The sequence below is a fragment of the Mesoplodon densirostris genome, chromosome 9 (genome assembly GCF_025265405.1).
Source record: "Mesoplodon densirostris isolate mMesDen1 chromosome 9, mMesDen1 primary haplotype, whole genome shotgun sequence".
NCBI classification, from domain to species: Eukaryota; Metazoa; Chordata; class Mammalia; order Artiodactyla; family Ziphiidae; genus Mesoplodon; species Mesoplodon densirostris.
Window position 1 is genome coordinate 37,261,758 of NC_082669.1, and position 20,482 is coordinate 37,282,239.

General features: G+C 37.6%; 1 protein-coding gene across 7 annotated transcripts in view; it reads left to right on the top strand.

Annotated features, from left to right (window-relative positions):
- RUNDC3B (RUN domain containing 3B) overlaps nucleotides 1-20,482 on the top strand; it is a 148,102-nt gene that overhangs the window by 103,965 nt on the left and 23,655 nt on the right. For 5 of the 7 annotated variants that reach the window (XM_060107963.1, XM_060107964.1, XM_060107965.1 and 2 more), the window contains 2 exons: nucleotides 3,608-3,765; nucleotides 19,472-19,618. In XM_060107963.1, coding sequence (XP_059963946.1) covers nucleotides 3,608-3,765; nucleotides 19,472-19,618 — 305 coding nt within the window. The remainder of the gene's footprint in view (nucleotides 1-3,607; nucleotides 3,766-19,471; nucleotides 19,619-20,482) is intronic. The other 2 variants (XM_060107968.1, XM_060107969.1) reach the window with 1 other exon arrangement.

The window sequence follows — 20,482 nt, forward strand, 5'->3', positions numbered from 1 at the left end:
TAGGCAAATACTAACCAAAATAATTCTATATCAGTATCATTCAAGATAGACATTAAGGCAAAAAGCATTTTTAAGACTAAAGAAAGAATTGCCTTTTTAAAAAAGAACAATTCACCAGGAATGTTGTATAACAGTGCTGAACTTACATGCATTTAACAATGTGGCCATGAAAAATATGAAATAGAAATTATTAGAATATCCATGAGAAATGGATAAATCCATTATTATAGTAGAAAATTTTAACATCCTAATAATTACAGATTAAACAGACAAAAAATTGGTAAGGATGTAATGAACTTGAACAACACAGCTAGTAAGCTCAATCTAAAATATGTTAAATGCTAACAATTAGAACACACATTCTTTTCAAGCACACATGGGACAACTATTCAATTTTTATGGACTATGCTAGATCACAAAACAAATGCCCATAAATACCAAAGAAATGATATAATAGTGATCACAATGCAATAAAGTTAGATTCAATAGAAAAATTTTACCACCCCGTGAAGTACACCAATGGGGATTTTTTAAAAATTAAGTCTTCAAATTTTGGGTCAAAAAAGAAATGTGGAAATACTTAGAAATGAACAGGAATGAAAACAATGCATACTCTTAGTACTAAGTTGCAGCTTTTTCAGTGCTTGGAGAATTACTTATCTTAGAAAAGAAAGAATGAAAATTAAAGAGCTAAGCATCCAAGAAGTAAAAAAAAAAAAAAAAAACCAGTGCAAAATAAGAAAAATAGGAGCAGATATTAATGAAATAGAGATACAGAATTAATAAAACCAAAAGCTGATTATCTGTCAAAACTGATGAAATATACAAATCTCAACCATAATTAAATTTAAAAGAGTTAAGGCACAGATAGACAATTTTAAGAATTAAAAGAGAATAGACAGGGCCTTCCCTGGTGGTCCAGTGGTTGAGAATCTGCCTTCCAATGCAGGGGACACAGGTTCAATCCCTGGTTGGGGAACTAAGATCCTACATGCCGCAGGGCATCTGAACCCGTGCGCCACAATTAGAGAGCCTGTGTGCTGCAACTACAGAGCCCACGTGCACTGGAGCCTGCATGCCACAACTACAGAGCCCACGCGCTCTGGAGCCTGCGTGCCACAACTACAAAGCCTGTGCACCCTGGAGTCCACGCGCCACAACAAAGAGCCTGCGAGCCGCAACGAAAGATCCCGTGTGCCGCAGCTAAGACCCAATGCAGCCAAAATTAAATAAATAAATATTAAAAGAAAAAGAATAGGCAGCATAACTATAAATGCAGTGGAGACCCCCCATAATTATTAACGAATAATTTTAGCAATTTTATGTCAATACCTTAGAAAACTTAGATGAAGAATTTTTATAAATATTACTTCTCAAAACGAATAGACCTATAATCATTGAAAAAAATTAAGCAAGTAGTTTAAAATCTATTCCCTCGGGCCTCCCTGGTGGCGCAAGTGGTTGAGAGTCCGCCTGCCGATGCAGGGGATACGGGTTCGTGCCCCGGTCTGGGAGGATCCCATATGCCGCGGAGCGGCTGGGCCCGTGAGCCATGGCCGCTGAGCCTGCGCGTCCAGAGCCTGCGCGTCCGGAGCCTGTGCTCCGCAACGGGGGAGGCCACAACAGTGAGAGGCCCGCATACTGCAAAAAAAAAAAAAAAAAAAAAAAAAAAAAAAAAAAAATCTATTCCCTCCTCTCCCCAGAATCACCACACTTGTTTGGTTTTTGAGGTAGATGATACCAAATGTTCAAAAGGCAGTAATTCCTATTTTATACTGACTGTTCTTGAGAATAGGAAAAGAAGGGATATTTTCCAATGAGTTTAGGAATTCAGTATAACTTTGATACTAATGTAAAGTCACGTGAATTAATACAAGATGTGATTAATATAAAAACCACAGTGTGAACCATTTGGTGTTATCTAGTAAATGTGGAGATACGTGTGGCCTGTGGCCCAGCGACTCTGCTCCTAGTCGTGTCTCCTAGAAACTCTCACATGTGTGTTCCAGGTATCATATAACTGACTGTTCACAGGAATATTGTTTATATTAAGAAAAATCTAAAATAATCCATATGGCCATTGATAGGAGAGTGAATAAATAAGCTGCAGTATTCATGCAACAGAATACTATCCACTATTGAGAGTGATGAATGAATTATAGTTAGGCTCATCACTGTAGATGAAAAAGCAAGTTTCAAAAGAATATAGATAAAACCCATCCAAACTAAATATATTGTTTAAGATGACATACACTTATGGTAATGCTAGAAGGAAAAGCGAGGGGACGATAAACACAAATCTCAGGGTATTGTTATCTTTGCAAAGGAGGCAAGGGATGTGATCAGGGAAAGACATTATAGGGTCTCTGAAAGTATTGGTAGTTGATCTAGGTGCTGGGTATTTAAATATTGTTTAATTACTGATGTTTATAAATAATCATTTATATAGTTTCTATTAAGCTGTGTATACCTACAAAATTTCATTTGTAAAAATTAACTTTAGTTTTTGAGATTTTATTATGGAAAGAACAAATATTTGAGAATTGTCAGGAAAAAAATCTGAAAAAGAAGTTCAAGAACAGTGTTAGTTACTATTAACATGTATCATGAAGCCCAAATAGCTAAAGCAGTTTGTTAATGGCACATGAAAAGGATAAGAAATGGAATAGAAGAATACTTTAAGAAAAAAGATTCTAATGAATATCCTGAGAGGAATTTTAAAGCACACTGATCTAAAAAGAATAGGATGCCATGAGAAGGGAACAGTCAGAAAACACACAAAAAAATTGGAAATGAAAAATAAGATTCCCTGAGTTCAAAAATTTAGTATAAGGATTTGGAGGATAAATTCAATGAAGACTCCCAGAAAGCAGAGCAAAAGGACAAAGAAACAATATATGGGTAAAAAGATAAGAGAGGATCTGTTCAAAAAGTCTCATATCTATTAGGTGTCTGCTAATAATAATAGCTAGGAATTATACATTGCATACAGGGTACCAGCTAGTATTCTAAGCACTGTATTAATTCATTTGATCTTCCCAGCTAGGTACCCTTGTTGTTCCCACTTTTTTAGATGATGAAAATAAGGCACAGGGAAATTAAGTAATTTACCCAAGGACACTTAGTTTATAAGTAGTAGAACTGACTATCACATGATATAATCCCTAAGCCTGCAGGCCTAACCTAGACATTATACTGCTTCCCACTAATTTGTTAATGCTAAAATGTTAATAACTGTTTTTGAACAATAATCACAGAGAGGCAGCTTTATAATTGATCATTCTGTAATTAGGTCTGTATTTTGAAGCTAGGAGGCATTTAGAGTGTTTATCACTGTTGTGGAGCTTAGAAATTATAATGTTTTAACTAAGTTTTACCTTAAATTACAAACATATTTTATTGAACTTTAGAGAAGAGCTTTAAATAATGGAAAACATATATTAAATTTTTAATTCAATTAAAGCTTTTTTTCTGTTTTTTTCAGTGATACTTTGAAATTGTTTCATTACAATATAGATAAGAATAACATTTAAGCTACTCAGCATTTGTCTTCAAGATACATATTAGAATTTTGCACTTGCTATATCTTGGTGATCTGTATTTCCAGGGTTATCTCGAAGAACTCTTACGACTTCGAGAGAACCAGCTGTCTGAATCTGTCGCTCAGAATAAAATACTACTACAAAGGATTGAAGATTCTGATCTGGCTCATAAATTGGAGAAGGAACAATTAGAATATATAATTGTGGAGCTTCAAGATCAGCTGTAAGTGAGTCCTTTTGGAAAAATTTTGGCAGTAAAGTTAAGAAAAATGGCATGTGTGGCGTAGGATTCAAGTTCCAAGAAGTCTGATTGCCTTCTGTTTAGTTCTTTTTCACTTACTCTTTTTAAAAAGTTTACTTTTTTCTAATAAAAGTAATCATGGTCACTGTAGAAAGTTTACAAAATATGGGAAGAAAATAAAAATCACCTTCAGTTGTGCTATCCAGAGTTAATGGCGATAACTTGGTGTGTATTATTCCAAATGCATATGCATAATTTTAAAGTATTTATTTAGTGATTGATTGCAAAAAGATGGTATATAAGGTCATCTATTCGAAGTACACTGTACTATTTAAGTACAGTGCCATTATAGAAACTGTTTGTTACCAGGTTGTGCCAGAATGTCACTAAGCACAGTTTAGTAGAGCTGACTTTTTTTCATAGCAAGACTTTTTTTGATGAAGAAAACTGTGTATTGATCTACATTCTGGTACAGCTCCTTAACTTATCACTGTTCAAATCCCTTGCACTAACCCTACCATTTTGTGAAACTTAATTTTATCAATTAGTTGTTTATGGTGAAAATCTTCTCATATTAATATTTACTTAATCTTAAGGATGACTTTTAAATTTTTTACTTTGAAATAATTTCAAACTTTCAGAAAAGTTGCAAGGATAGTACAAAATAATTCCCACATGCCCCTTCTTAGATTCACCAACTTTCAGCATTTTCCACATGTCATAATTCTCTCCCTCTGCTTGTATATACAAACATTATTTTTTGAACTACCTGAGAGGTTGCACACATCATATCTCTTTACCCCTTAGTACTTCAGTGTGTTTTTCCTAAGAACAATGACATTATCTTAAATACCCACACTTCAGCTCTCATTTTAAGAAATTTAAATCGGTAAAATACTTCGTTTACCTGTAACTCATATTTCAGTTGCATCAATTGTCCAAGTAATGTTTCTTATTGCTTTTGGTTTTTTGGTCCAGGATCCAATCCAGGATCATATTTTGCATTTGGATGTCATTCTCTTTAGTCACTTTTAACTTAGAATAGTTTTTCAGTGATTGTCTCACATGAGATTGATATTTCTGAGAATGCAGGCTAGTAATTTTATAGACTATCCGTCAGTTTGAGTTTGTTTGCTTTTCCTTGTGATTAGAATGAGCTTATCCATTTGTGGCTGGAATACAACGTAAGCAGTGTGTCCTTAGGATATCACATGCAGAGGTCTATGAAGTCTGTTGACCTTTTATTAGTGATGTTAATTTTAGTCATTTGGTTAAGGTGTTTTTCTCTTCTGTATAGTTACTGTTGTTCCTTTTGTCATTAACAAGTAATTTGCAAGGAGATACTTTGAGACTAAAAACATAAAAAATGATTTTTTTAAGTAAAAAAGTTTTATTAAGGAACATAAAAATTAAATGTTTTCTGGGAATTTGTATCTTGATAAAAAGAATTATGTTCGCATATTGTTTCTTACTTTTTTTCTAATTTTTTAAACGTATTTTTAATTTTATTTTTTGGCTGCATTGGGTCTTTGTGGCTGCATGTGGGCTTTCTCTATTTATGGCGAGCGGGGGCTACTCTTCGTTGCGGTGCTTGGGCTTCTCATCGCGATGGCTTCTCTTGTTGCAGAGCACGGGCTCTAGGCATGTGGGCTCAGTAGTTGTGGACCCGGGCTCTAGAGCATGGCTCAGCAGTTGTGGCGCACGGGCTTAGTTGCTCTGCGGCATGTGGGATCTTCCTGGACCAGGGATCGAACCCGTGTTACCTGCAATGGCAGGCAGATTCTTAACCACTGCGCCACCAGGGAAGTCCCATTTTTTCTAATATTTTAAAGAGAGTGTGTCATATAGGGTATCAGTCACTGAGGGGCAGATTAATACCTCCTGTAGCCCCTCACTACTATAAGCAGAGAGAAGAATATTTATTATGAAGCAAACAGTAGAGATTTCTGGTTATTTCTTTACAATTAAGAGATTAAGAAAATAATTTTTCTTTTGCAAATAATACTGGTAGTTTGTCTAAATGCTTTTAACTTATAAATAATTATGTAATCGGTTTTTATTTCATCACAGAGATATTTTCATTTGAAGAATTAAATTTGACTGTATCACATTTATTTTGCTTCTGATAATATAAAGGAAACAGCCTCAAACTTCTTAGCTTGAAAAAGAATCTACGAGTTATGGTTTTATCTTTTGTGATAGAAGTGTCATTGATCTTCCAAAGAAACCTTACAGTTATTTATTTATTTATTTTTATTTTAAAAATTTGTTTATCTTATTTATTTATTTTTGGCTGCATTGGGTCTTCACTGTTGTGCGCGGGTTTTCTCTAGTTGCGGCGAGTGGGGGCTACTCTTCGTTGCAGTGCGCAGGCTTCTCATTGCGGTGGCTTCTCTTGTTGCAGAACACAGGCTCTGGCACGCGGGCTTCCGTAGTTGTGGCACACAGGCTCAGTAGTTGTGGCTCACGGACTCTAGAGCACAAGCTCAGTAGTTGTGGCGCACGGGCTTAGTTGCTCCATAGCATGTGGGATCTTCCCGGACCAGGGCTTGAACCCGTGTCCCCTGCATTGGCAGGCGGACTCTTAACCACTACATCACCGGGGAAGCCCCCTTACAGTTATTTTTAATCTCTTTAAGTTACTAGAGCAAAAAATAAAAAATTAAGGCCACTGATGAGAATTAGACTATTGAGTTTAGAGGTTAAAAATTTATTTTCACATACCATGGCTACAATCTCTGGCTAGGTTGTAAATTGGTGTCTTACAAGATTCCTTTGTACAAAAACCATTACAAGAATACTTAATGGAAGAGTAAGAAACATGCCTTCCAGAATGTTTACGATTTACTTCGTTATCAGAATCATATTTAAGGTGCAGATAATCTCTGGGCACCTTGAAACTGTAGGGAGAGTGTGGACATTTTTTCCTTCCTGATATTTTTTTTTTACCAACAGTTAGGAAGGCCTGCAGTCACAGTGGGCACTGAAATTCCCTTTGTTAATCCAGAGGAGATAAAAGTGGCCTTGAGAAGATTAAAATGTATAATGTATAAAGAAAAAGGTCATAAAAGGAGCATTAAATAGAATATGAAGCATGAAGTATTTGCTTCTCCATTATGTTGATTAGCTTTTCCTGGGTGATTTAAATAATTTGTCACTTAACTTTTTATATATTTGTCAATGGTTATCTGTGTTTCTGAATTACTGTTAAAGTATGCTTTAATAATGTCTTTGAATACTCATAAAATCTGAACATCTTGTAGTTTTGGCAATAGAGTGCACAGTATGATATGGTAGAGGAGTGTCCCATAGCTTTCTTGCAAATCAGGACTGTGTTCAGATACTGGCTCTGTCCTTGCCTAATATGAGCTCAATCTTGATTAATATCTTGGAGCCTCTGTTTCCTTATTTGTAAAACTGAGATAATATTCACCTTGTGGATTATTATGAGTATTAAGTGGTATCATGTTTAATACAGGTAGGACAAAGAAGGTAGTCAAGATTATTAGCCTGTTTTGGCTTACAGAAACCTTAAGATCTCCTTGATAAATTCACTCGGATAAATAGTGAGTTTAAAATGCTTTACCTTATCATGCCCAGACAATGAATTTGGACTTGATTGTATTATTCCTGAGTATCACTTTTGAGATCTAGTTTCTAAATGGTAGTTGGATTAATATTTATAATAATATTATGGATCCGTGATAGACCTTCAGATAGATCCATAATATTATGGATCTGTGATAGACCTTTTGTTCTACTGTACAAAAGATTCTTTGTAAAACACTGATTGCAGACCTCAAGAATAGAGAGCCTCAAAACAGTATGCAAAAGCTAAATTCTTTGTCATGATTAATACCAATAAAATGTGTAATAGGGAATCTTTTATAGTTAGTTGATGAAATTTTTCTATTCATGATTTGAAGAATAAGAGTAGTAAAATGTCTTACAGGGCTCCCTAGAGAAGAGTCTAAATAGTAGAGTGAAGAAACATGCATTGCTAAAACTAAGCCATTGTTATAGTTCAACAGCCAGTTTGGTGTGGTTCATGGTGAGTAGTGATGGTGTGATCTGTTGGCCTGCAAACCAGAAGTCAGTGATGCTCTGGCATCCTGGTTCACAAATTTTAGGATGAGTGGTATGGATTCTAACAGGAGGATGCAGTATGTCATCATAGCCCAGTTAATAATGGACAAATCATGACAGTTCCTGGCCATATATATTTTTGGCAGGTAACAGTTACTAAAATATTAAATTACAATCATGCTAATATATATTACATACTCTATTATCCATATAAGAACAGAAAAGTCAAGAAAATGCATCCAGAAGAGAAAAAGGCCAGGTACCAGATAGGTAGAACCATTTCTATTGTATTTTCTTTGTATTAGTAAGAAATTATGTATTAAAACAGGCAAGGGGTACTTATTTGATATGAATGGCATTTCATTGCCTTTAGTCGTGATGTTAGATTAAAACTGCTGGCAGATTCTCTTATATCTGAGCAGATGTCCTTATATCTGGACCAGGGACCTATAACAGTTGGGACTGCCCTACAAATTTCATGGAGAAGTGACTCATTTTATTTGGCAAATGTTTTACATTGAGTACATGAAAAAGGGAAGCATCCCTAAATTACAATTTATAAATAAGACAATATCACTATTAACATATAAATATTGTTTTGTTTAGTTATTTCTGTTCTTTAGCATTTAACACTTATAAAATTATAATTAGCATTTAAATTCTGAAGCTATTATTATATTTTTAATTTTTTATTAAGAAATTTTCAAGGGTCTTCCCTGGTGGCACAGTGGTTAAGAATCCACCCGCCAATGCAGGGGACATGGGTTCGAGCCCTGGTCCGGGAAGATCCCACATGCGGCGGAGCAGCTAAGCCCCTGCACCATGACTACTGAGCCTGTGCTCTAGAGCCCGCGAGCCACAACTACAGAGCCCACGTGCCAAGAGCCCATGCTCTGCAACACGAGAAGCCATCACAATGAGAAGCACATGCACCGCAACCAAGAGTAGCCCCCACTCACTGAAGATGCAACGCAGCCAAAAATAAATCAAAAATAACTAAATTTATTTTTTAAAAAATAGAAATTTTCAAATATCCACAAAAGAAAGAATTGTAGAATAAACCCCTGATTGCCCATCACCCAGACTGAACAGTTACCAAGAATTTGTCACATTTGCTTTACTTGTCTTTTTCTTTTTCACTCTTTGCTGAACGATTTTGAAGCAATCATGCCCTTTGATTCCTACGTACTTCATTGTACATCTCTAAAAACTATGGATACTTTCTCACATAATTTCATAATCATACCTAGTAAAATTAGGGACAATTGTTTTTATCATGGAATGTGCTTTCATACCAAATTTCCTAATTGTTTTAAAATAAACTTTTTTGTAGTTGATCTTTTTCAAATCAGGATTCAGTCATACTTTACATATAGTTATGTCTCATAAGCCTCTTAATTTAGAACAGTTTTCCCCACTTTTACTTTTCCTGTCATTGTCTATTTGCAGACTTTTCCTGCACAACGTCCAGCATTCTGGATTAGTTCTTTGTGGTTTATTTACCTTGTTCTTATATACCTATGCCTCCCAGTATGTAGCCATTAGCCACATGTGACTGTTGAGCACTTGAAATGTGGCTAGTCTGAGCTAAGATATGTTATAAGTATAAAATCAACACCAGATAGTGTGAAATAAAGAATGTAAAATGTCTCATTAATAACTTTTTATATTGACTACATATTGAAATGATAATGTTTGGGATGCATTGGGTTAAATAAGTGCATCATTAAAATTAATTTCACCTACTTTTTAAGGTGGCTACTAGAAAAATTTAAATTCCATATGTGACTCTTCTTAATTGGTGTTGGACAGCTGTATTCTCTGTACTATATCCTCTCTTCTCAAAGTGGACTGGCTACATTTGCATCATCTGGGAGCAGATTCTCAGGCCCCTCCCCAGACCTGTTGAATCAGAATCTGTATTTAATAAGATCCTCAGGGGATTAATTGACACATTAAAGTTTGAGAATCACTGCTTTGTACTGTTTATTCTGTAAAGTATATCCTCTTAACTCTGGATTAGTAGTTCTCAATCTTGGTTGCACATTTAGAATCCTTCAGGGAGCCTTTTAAAAGTATATTTTGAAAAATGAGGATGCCTGCCTGAGCCTTACCTCAAGAGATGTTGTTTTAATTTGTCAAAGGTGGGACTCAGGCAAGTGTACAAGTGTTTAAAAAGCTTCCCAGGTGTTTCTGATGTCCAGTCAGCATTGAAAACCAGTGCTCTGAGGTGCTGGGCTAAATTTGAGTTTAATTTTATGACAAGAATATTTTATAGGTAGTGCTCAGTACTTCATATTGGGAAGCACACAAGTTGTCCCACTTTTATTGATCTTAAGATAGGACAGTGGATTTAGGTGGTTACAGCCTTATTTCTCCTTTGTGTAAGTTCTCATCAGCCTTTCATCTAATGGCTTGACCATGGATGAGCATTACTTGGAACATTAGGATTTGTAAAATGGTGATTTCCTAATTGTTATTCCCTTCATGCTTAAAGGCTAGAATCATCTATAAAGAACTTCTCCCTATCAGGGCTATTTGGTTGTTACCATGACAGTTCTTATAGGATATTATTAATTTTCAAAGTAAGATGCTGATGTCCTACTTAGCTACTAATGAAATGAAGATTTTGCTTTGCTTTCTCTCTTTTGAGATTATGAACTTGTTATATATAATCTCTTCTATAACGTGAATTAGCTCATACAAGGTTCATAAATAAGGGGATGATGTTAGTATAGCAAAGAAATCACGTTGATTCATAATTGATTTTTTTCCTAGAGGTTAACATTTCTCAAAAAGTAACACCAGCAGGGACTTACCTGGTGGGTAAGACTCCAAGCTCCCAATGCAGCAGGCCCGGGTTCTATCCCTGGTCCGGGAGCTAGATCCCACATACATGCTGCAACTAAGAGTCCACATGCCACAATTAAGAAGCCCACACGCTGCAACTAAAGATCCCACACGCCACAACAAGACCTGGCACAGCCTGCATTAAATACATACATACATACATACATACATACATAAATCGCCAGCAGAATGCAGAATACACTAATACAGGCAAATACTGCAGACCACCAACAGATGGCACTCTCTCACTGTACATAATACTATCTCCCCGTGCTTTCCTCTAGCTCAGTTGAGCTAGAACTTGGAGGTGCTTGTTCTATAGTTGTCCTTGCCCCCATGGCAAGCCTCAGCCTCAGCAGCCTTGACCCTTCCTTGCACCCTCTTCCATCAAATGGCTTTTACTTTTTTGTTGTTGTTAAAGCTGTTGTCATTGTAAAGTTATTGTAATATTTCTTTAATTAATAGGAATTTAACAAATATTTTAAATTGGGTTTGAAGTTTTATTAGGTTTGTCACAGTTTTTCTTAGTGTTGTAGTTGGAAGGTTGAATAGACTTTGAGTTGTCAGCCCCTAACCCTGTTCTCCCCATAAGGCCAGCTATTTTCAGTGTGTAATTGCAGAACACTGTTTTGTTTTGTTTCTGCACTATAGCAGAAATGCCTATATTCAGGGTGTTTCTGTCCCATAAATTTATTTTTCTTTTTGATGCTCAAATTGTCCTATCTTTGACTAATGGAAATGCCTTTATATTCATTCCTGTGTCCTTCTGACATGACACATTTGTCTTTGCTAATTTTCTTGCTTTCTGGTACAAGATATCCCAGGCTCATCTTGTATATTTCCTGTCCTGGAATCAGCCATTCCTCTGAGGATCCAGGGTTTATCTTGCATTTTAAAATGAGAGGGAAAAGGAAGCATTTGAGGGAATTCCCTGGCGATCCAGTGGTTAGGACTCTACGCTGGGGGCCTGGGTTCAGTCTCTGGCCGGGGAACTAAGATGCCACAAGCTACACAGCACAGCCAAAAAAAGAAAGAAAGAAAAGGAGGCATTTGAGTGTTTTTCGAGGTTCTAAATTACTCATTAGGGCTTCCCCAGTAGCGCAGTGGTTAAGAATCCGCCTGCCAATGCAGGGGACACGCGTTAGAGCCCTGGTCTGGGAAGATCCCACATGCCACAGAGCAACTAAGCCCGTGTGCCACAACTACTGAGCCTGCACTCTAGAGCCCGCGAGCTACAACCACTGAGCCCACGCACCACAACTACTGAAGCCCGCGCGCCTAGAGCCCATGCTCTGCAACAAGAGAGGCCACCGCAATGAGAAGCCCACGCGCAGCAACGAAGACCCAGCACAGCCAAAAATAAACAAATAAAATAAATAAATTTAAAAAAATAATAAATTATTAATGTTTCTTTTCAAAAGATACTGTCAAGTTAAGGTCTAAAGTGCAACCAGGGTAAAATAAATAAGATACAAGGATGTAATTTATAGCATAGGGAATGTAACCAATATTTTATAATAATTTTAAGTGGAGTATAATTCATAAAATGTCGAATAACTATGCTATATACTTGAAACTAGTATACTATTGTAAATCAACTATACTTCAATTTTTTTTAAGTGTAAACAAGGTTGAAAAGCATTTAAGAGACTTTGTTAGATTTGGGATTAACTTTTTGGGCAAGAATACTTCATAGGTAAATAATTTAAAAATTTTGGGTATCTGGCTCCTTTTTAGGCTTCTTCTTTCAAAATGTTTTATTTGAAGGGAAATAACTGTAAAGTGATACAAAGTGAGTCTTTATCCCATGGCTGTGTCTAAAAATAACAAAAAACAAAACACAAAGATTTATTTTTTTTAAATATTTATTTGGCTGCGTTGGGTCTTCGTTGCGGCGTGCAGGCTTCTCTAGTTGCAGCGCTTGGGCTTCTCTAGTTGAGGCATGTGGGATCTTAGTTCCCAGCAAGGGATTGAACCCGCATCCCCTGCATTGGAAGGTAGATTCTTAACCACTGGACCACCAGGGAAGTCCCAAAGAAATTTTTAGATTAAAATTATGAAGAAGTTAGGATATTCACAAGCTATATAAGCATTTTCCAATTCTGGTAAACTTTAAATGAAGAAGAGTAGGGACTTCCCTGGTGGTCCAATGGTTAAGACTCCATGCTTCCACTGTAGGGGGCACAATTTTGATCCCTGGTCAGGGAACTAAGATCCCACATGCTGTGCGGCACAGCCAAAAAAAAAAAACAAAAAGTAACTCTCATTATTTCTTTTGGTGCTAAATTGCTTTTGTAACTTCTCTGGCCTTTATCCATTCATTTGACAAATAAATACTGAGAATGCCATGAAGAGCCAGGCCCTCTTCTAGGTGCCGGTGATTCAGGAGTGAATAAAACAAAGTCCCTGCCCTCATAGAGTTTACACTGAGTGGACGGCAGCCACCAACACCGACAGTAAACAAATAGTGCCTGAGTGGTGGTCCTGTTCCTCTTCCAAGGTCGTCAAGAGAGGCTGGGAGGCTGTAACTCTCTTACCCTGTGTTCCTAGCAGAGTGAGGGGTGGAGTGTATCAACACCTGGTGTTTGGTGGCTTTCCCTTTCTGGAACTTCAGTGTTCTCTACCTCATTCTCATTATTCTCATTATTCTTCTCAATATTATGCTCACTAGCATAAAATTTTGCACTCCTATAGTCATGCTATGTTAGATCCTTTATATTCATGAAGATTGTAGCCTAAGATTTTCTCAGTGTGCCCTGTCACAAATAGTACTGGACTGTATCCTGAGAATTACAGTACATCAGGAAATAAATAATAAGTGGATAGTAACAAAGGTGTGTAGCAGGGGTGTTGGGCATTTGCTAGACTCACTCTCAAAACTTGCCTTGTAGCCAGCGGCTTCAAATGTATTGACTTATCAAAATTAAAAATTACGGGCTTCCCTGGTGGCGCATGAGAGTCCGCCTGCCGATGCAGGGGACACGGGTTCGTGCCCCGGTCCGGGAAGATCCCACATGCCGCAGAGTGGCTGGGCCCGTGAGCCATGGCCGCTGAGCCTGCGCGTCCGGAGCCTGTGCTCCGCAACGGGAGAGGCCACAACAGTGAGAGGCCTGCGTACTGCAAAAAAAAAAAAAATTGCCTCATCTAGAGGCTGAAAGTAAAACTTCATCATGAGCATCAGCACAGCATCTGAGGTAAGTGGGAAAGGAGCAAAGTGAGGGAGAGAGGATAACCCTCAAGTTTGGAGACACAAGATAAAGAATCAAGTAAGTGAACAGAATAATATTGACAGCTTTGAATTGACTAAGCACTGCTATCAAAATATAGAGCTTATAAGTACCAGTAGACTTGAGCCTAATCTCTGAAAGGAAGGAAAGAGACCAAACTTTGGAAATCTCATCTTTTTGTCTTGCATTAAAATAATGAATGTAATATTGAGGGCTCAAAAGAATGTAAGATCTAGTTTTTGAAGCTAGGGTGCTCTGGCTGAAACCCTCACCTTAAATACCATCTTCAGCTAAAGACAAAAGAAGGTAGGATGTTGGAAGTAGTGGTTTGGGGCTTCAAAGTGGAGGGATGAAATTTACATGGAGATGAGAAAGTAAATGTTTGGTAAACAAATGTTTGCTTGACCATGCAGAGATAGTGGGACGAAGAGTACACTCTGGTCTCTCCCTTACCACACCTAGCCCATATTCTTTGAAGGTGTCTTTGGTGATAGCTCTATTCCTGGAACCAGACTCATTATCTAAATTCTTTAGGTAGCTAAGGGGATGGTAAAAAGAAAGACTTCTGAGTCTTCCTTTTCTTTTTTTTTTTTTTTTTTTTGCAGTACGCAGGCCTCTCACTGTTGTGGCCTCTCCCGTTACGGAGCACAGGCTCCGGACGCGCAGGCTCAGCGGCCATGGCTCACGAGCCCAGCCACTCTGCGGCATGTGGGATCTTCCCGGACTGGGGCACGAACCCATGTCCCCTGCATCAGCAGGAGGACTCTCAACCACTGCGCCACCAGGGAAGCCCTGAGTCTTCTTTTTCTTAAAAACAATCATCCTAAATTAATTCTTATGCCAAAGAGATGTATTTCGGGGTGGCAAACATTGCTCCCTTACAGAGTTAATATCCAAAATATATAAGGAACTCGTACAACTCAATAGGAACAAACAAACAAACCAATTAAAAAATGAGCAAAAGACTTGAATAGACATTTCTCCAAAGAAGACATACAGATGACCAACAGGTACATGGAAAGATGCTCAACTTCGCTAATCATCAGGGAGATGCAAATTACAATCACAATGAGATATTACCTCACACCTGTGAGAATTTCCGTTATCAGAAAGACGATAGGTGGTAAGTGTTCGCAAGGATGTAGAAAGAAGGGAATCCTTGGACAATGTTGTGAGAATGTAAATTGGTGCAACCATTTTGGAAAACAGTATGGACGTTCCTCAGATAATTCATAGAACTATGGTATGATCCATCAATCCCACTTCTGAGTATTTATCCAAAGGAAGGGAAATTAGGATTGTTGTCAAACCCAAGTTCATGTGCCCCATGCACAGTGAGGCCAAACAAACTGAAAAGTTGGAGTTTGGAGCAGAGAAAGGTTTATTGATCGAAAAGTGTGCTGAAAAGATGGGAGACAAAGGTTTGTCTCAGATCCATCTTACTAGCTGGCCAGGGCATATCGTTTTTAAAGGCAACATTTGGGATGAGGGTTGCAGGGGACTTGACTTTTTTCTGATTGGTTAGTGGTGAGGTAACAGGGTGGTGTTTCAGGAATCTTAATCATCAACCTTCTTGTTCCAACCAGTCTGGGGTCCAGTGCTTGTGCCCAGCCTGTAGTCACCATCCTCCACCTGGGTTGCTGGGGGGGGGGGGGTCTTAGTTCCTACAGAACAGCTCAAAGATATGTGTCAGATTGTTTTGTATATGCTTCGAGGAGGAATTCAGACTCTGTTTTATCACTGAGCTCTTGTTTCTTGACTGCTTTCCCTTTGTTTCTGCATTCCCTCGCTTCCCTAATTAACAACTGCTTGAATCTCTTCTTTGGAACTCAGGGAAGGCCTAGGAGACAAAGCCTTTTTCTACAAACAAGAAACTGGGGACACGGAAAGCCTTTTGTACCCAGAAGGACCCCTCAGGGTCCTACTCTGTTTCAGAATCTTGAAGAGATATCTGCATCGTTATGTTAATTTCAGCATTATTAACAGTAGCCAAGAGGTAGAGGTAACTTCAGTGTCCATGTGTCCATGGATGAATGGATGAAGAATATGTGATATATATATAAATACCTTGTGTCTGTATACACACATAGAGGCACAATGGATGATAATTCAGCCTTAAAAATGAAGGAAATCCTGCCATTCATGACAACATGGGTGACATTATGCTAAGTGAAATAGACTAGATGCAGAAAGACAAATACTGCACGATCCCACTTATATGTGGACTCTGAAGTAGTCAAATTCACAGAAACAGAATAGAATGATTGTTACCAGGGCCTGGAAAGAGGGGAAGTTGGGGAGATATGGTTCAGGAGTACAAAGTTTCAGTTATGCAAGATGAATAAATTCTGGAGATCTAATATATAACAATGTGACTATAGTTAACAAGATTGTACACTTGAAATTTTCTGAGAGGATAGATCTTAACTGTTCTCATCACACAAAAAAGGGTTAACTGTGAGGTGTTGGATGTGTCAATTAGCTTGAGTGTGGTTATTATTTCACATTGTATATCAAATCATCAAGTTGTATACTTTCAATGTATAAATTTTAAATTGTCAATTATACCTCAGTAAAGCTGGGGAGGAAAAGATTGAATTATATTTGTGTGTGTGTGTGTGTGTGTGTGTGGCCAAATTCCTACTGAGAATCTAAAGAGAAAAGATTGAATTATATTTGTGTGTGTGTGTGTGTGTGTGGCCAAATTCCTACTGAGAATCTAAAGAGAAAATAGCTGACTGTCTCCCAGTTTAGAGGTAGATACTACAGGAAAGTTCTTAAAATTAGCTGGAATACATATATGATTTCTACTTTCTTAGTAAATTAAACAATTTCCCCTTAGTGTATTTTTCTGTAGAATTATTACCTTAATGAGAGAATGTTAAATTGACTTATAGACATAAGCGACAAGTAGTATCTATCTCATATGGAATGATTTAGTTTTTAGATTAGCTCAGTAATGTTAGCATTGGTTAGAGTTTTAATTAGTTAAATGCTAATTATCACATAGTTTCACCTTTAATGACCCCTGATTTTGCACTATGAAATAACAGTAATTGTTGAGTAATTTAAGATGAACCTATTTTTAAGCTTGGCCAAATGAGAAATTTCCTCATTCTTCGTATATTAACATCAGTTGGATTACCATTGAGTAGGTCTGAAAGTTAACTTGGTACGTTTTGCTTGTTCTAAGGTAAGTAATGGGATTCTTTGATTGCAAGCAGTCGCAACCAACTCTTAAAGCACAAATGGAATTCATTAGATTGATATCAATAACTCATGGAATGAATAAGATACTGGGAAAGTAGGCCTGGAGAAGGGTAGGCTGAGCTACTTCAGAGGGTTGGGAAGTAGGAACATCAGGAATATCTCTTTGCTGGTACATTTTGGTCAGGACCTCACTGCTAGAACAAATAAACTGCTTCGTCTATTTATCACTCTAAATGGACTCAGGTCAAGATTCAAAATTCAGGGATGGGGTTTTCAACCTAACTTAAATTCACTTGCCTGCCCCCTAGTGTACTGGAGTGGTGAGAGAAAAGGCCTGCCTTACACAGCATCCTCCAGGAGGCTTTCCTTTTCATAGTAGCAAGGCTAGTGCCAGGATTTACTGTGTCCACATTCCTCACAAACGGTGAAACACAGATGTGGCATGGATGAAAACTAGGCCTATTCAATACGCTGAGATTTCTTATCTCCTGTTTCAGAGGACCAGGCAACTTCCCATAGAAAAAGGCAGTACCTTAATTCGTCATAGGGCTAAAATTCTCCACAGGCAAATAGTGTGTAAAAACTCTTGTGAAACTTCATTTCCTTTTTCCATTTTATATGGTGTAAGACTTTTCGCTTTCCAGAAAGAATATATTCTGACGTGGAGATCGTTCATTTATTTACTTATCAGTGAGTTCTACCAATGGCGTTTCCTCAGATGCACGTTTGCCTTTCTTCCGTTCTGCTCTGAATATTTCCTGTAGGCCAGTTATGACATTAGAATTGAGTTCTCCAGTGACGTTCACTGGGAACCCTAAAGAGGCAATATGTGAAAGAGAGAAATCTAGTAAGAGAACCCAAAATAATGGTAGTTTATTATAATAGATTCTCTGGCCAGTAATCCCCATTTCTGCTTTATACTATTTTTCTGTCAACCTTAGAAGTTTTCTAATCACTCTTTACTGTTTTCATAAAAACCGGTGTTAAATTACCTTAAAAGTCTTTTAAAATTTTTTCATTCCTTTTCTAGTGAAATGAAATCGTTGGACCTAGCCTGAAGGAATATCTTGACGGGAGACATTCTCACTGATTTCTGCCTATTTCACTTCTAGTATTCCATTGTAAGAGAGAATCTAGTGTTGACATCAGATAATGTTTCTTTATGGACATAGTGGAGCAAATATTTTTAAATGCACACAAATATTCTATAAAATAAAAAATATTTGTATGGAGCTTGCTAGAGACATAAAAAATGGGATTATTCCATTAGAATCATGGTTAATAGCCAGAGGTGTTGTGCAGGCTGATTTTCTCCAGTGTAGGAGCATCTTGCTAGCGCACCACTGGCCCTCTGCCGCCCACAACAAGCCCATGGTCTCTGAAAGTTAGCGGCAGGCACGGTTTACTTCCTGCTTCTGAGGTGGTGGGTCAGGACCTTGGAACGCTAAAGTCATGGACTCCTGTTTGAGAATGCAGGTTGCCTAGGTGGTATTTTAAGGCATTTTAGGGGTAGAATAAGAGCTTTCCAAACAGAATTATGCTTTTAAACGAACTACCAGTTCAAATGTTGAATTAGTCTTGTGACAGTTGGTTTGTGAAATTGAAATCTTGGGAGAAAGCTAGTTCTTTTGCAACTTGTTACTGACAAGTAACAGCTCTACAGAAATGAAAGTAAGCCATGAGTTGTTATAATGGCTTTGTTCTGTAGTTGAAATATTTCCAGTAGAGTATATTGTTCAGTGTAATTGTCATTGATATAATTATGTTCATGAAGATTTATTAGTAGTCACTTTTATCAAAAACAATTACAGGAACCTCATGGATTTTTTATTTTATATTTTTCTGTATTAGTTTTATTTTTATTCATTTTAATTGTTTTTGTTTACTGAGTTAAATTACTTCAACAGATTGTGAATTTTGAAGCTAGAGAGTCATACACGTGGACTCTTTACTCTCTTTTATATTTTAACTGGCGTCTGATCACCTATAACTCTAAGATATCACCATTGTTTTTTAGTTAAGATGTAAAATGCATCTTGAGTCCCTTAGTCCTTTAGTAATATCTCTGGGGAAAAGATAGGAAGTCTGAATTTCACAGGTAGTGATTTATTGTAGTAGTAGAAAAAGAATGAAAAACACATACTGCAGGAGACGAAACAGTCATAGCTCCAACTAGCCTTCCTGTAGTTCTGGTCACATTCTGTTAACATACCATTTTAAAAAGGTGAATTTGGGGGCCTAAGTTGATACCATTAGGTTCCTGTGCCATTGCAGAACAGTGAAGACAAAAGCACTCACCATCTTAATATTCACAGGACTGTGCTAAAGAATAATGATTTAAGATCAAGACAAGAGTTAACTGCCCACCTCACCAACCAATGGCCTTCCCCAGGAGCTCTGGATGTCAATGCTGTTGCCTTGGATACGTTGCTTTACCGAAAACACAATAAACAGTGGTATGAGTAAGTGTGATACTTTTTTTTCCAACTAATTACGAACTTAGTTGTACCAAACACATGGCTATCCACTTTGGTTTCTCATTCTTCTTTCTGAATTCGTTATTAGCTCAGAGCAAAAGTAGGATTAAGACTATTGTGGCTTAGTAAGGTTAGATTAAGGCAGTGAATGTGGTAACGTTATGAAGCCAAGGCACCCTGGAGCAGTAAAAAAATTTGAGAAATCCACCAGCTACCTACTTCTCCTCTAGTTAATCTTTAGGCAGTCCTTCAGTTAAATCAGTGAGCCTGTATTTTATGAGCCCTCTTTTTTTTTTTTTTTTTTTTGCAGTACGCGGGCCTCTCACTGTTGTGGCCTCTCCCGTTGCAGAGCACAGGCTCTGGACGCGCAGGCTCAGCGGCCATGGCTCACGGGCCCAGCCGCTCCGCGGCATGTGGGATCTTCCCGGACCGGGGCACGAACCCGTGTCCCCTGCATCGGCAGGCGGACTCTCAACCACTGCGCCACCAGGGAAGCCCGAGCAATCTATTTTTTAATTGTAGCTTTGGTGTTTGCGTTAGGACTAATTTTCATGCTTGTTATAAAACATAAAATTCCATCTCACTAAAGGGTAGAAAGAAATTTACTTTTTCTTGATGGGTGTGAAAGACTTTTGTTCATTTTCAGTAAATCTAATTTTGGGGGATATTGAAGATACAATCACTCCACCTATAGGCCACAAGATCCTTCTCCTATTTCTTTGTCCCAATGTTCAGGACTATTTCATTTCTTCATTGTTTCCCAGTGTTGAGAGAGCAGCAGAATTTTAGGATCTCTTTCTTTAGGTAGTCTTTATTTTGGAACTTGTAAATTGTATTACCTTCTTTTGG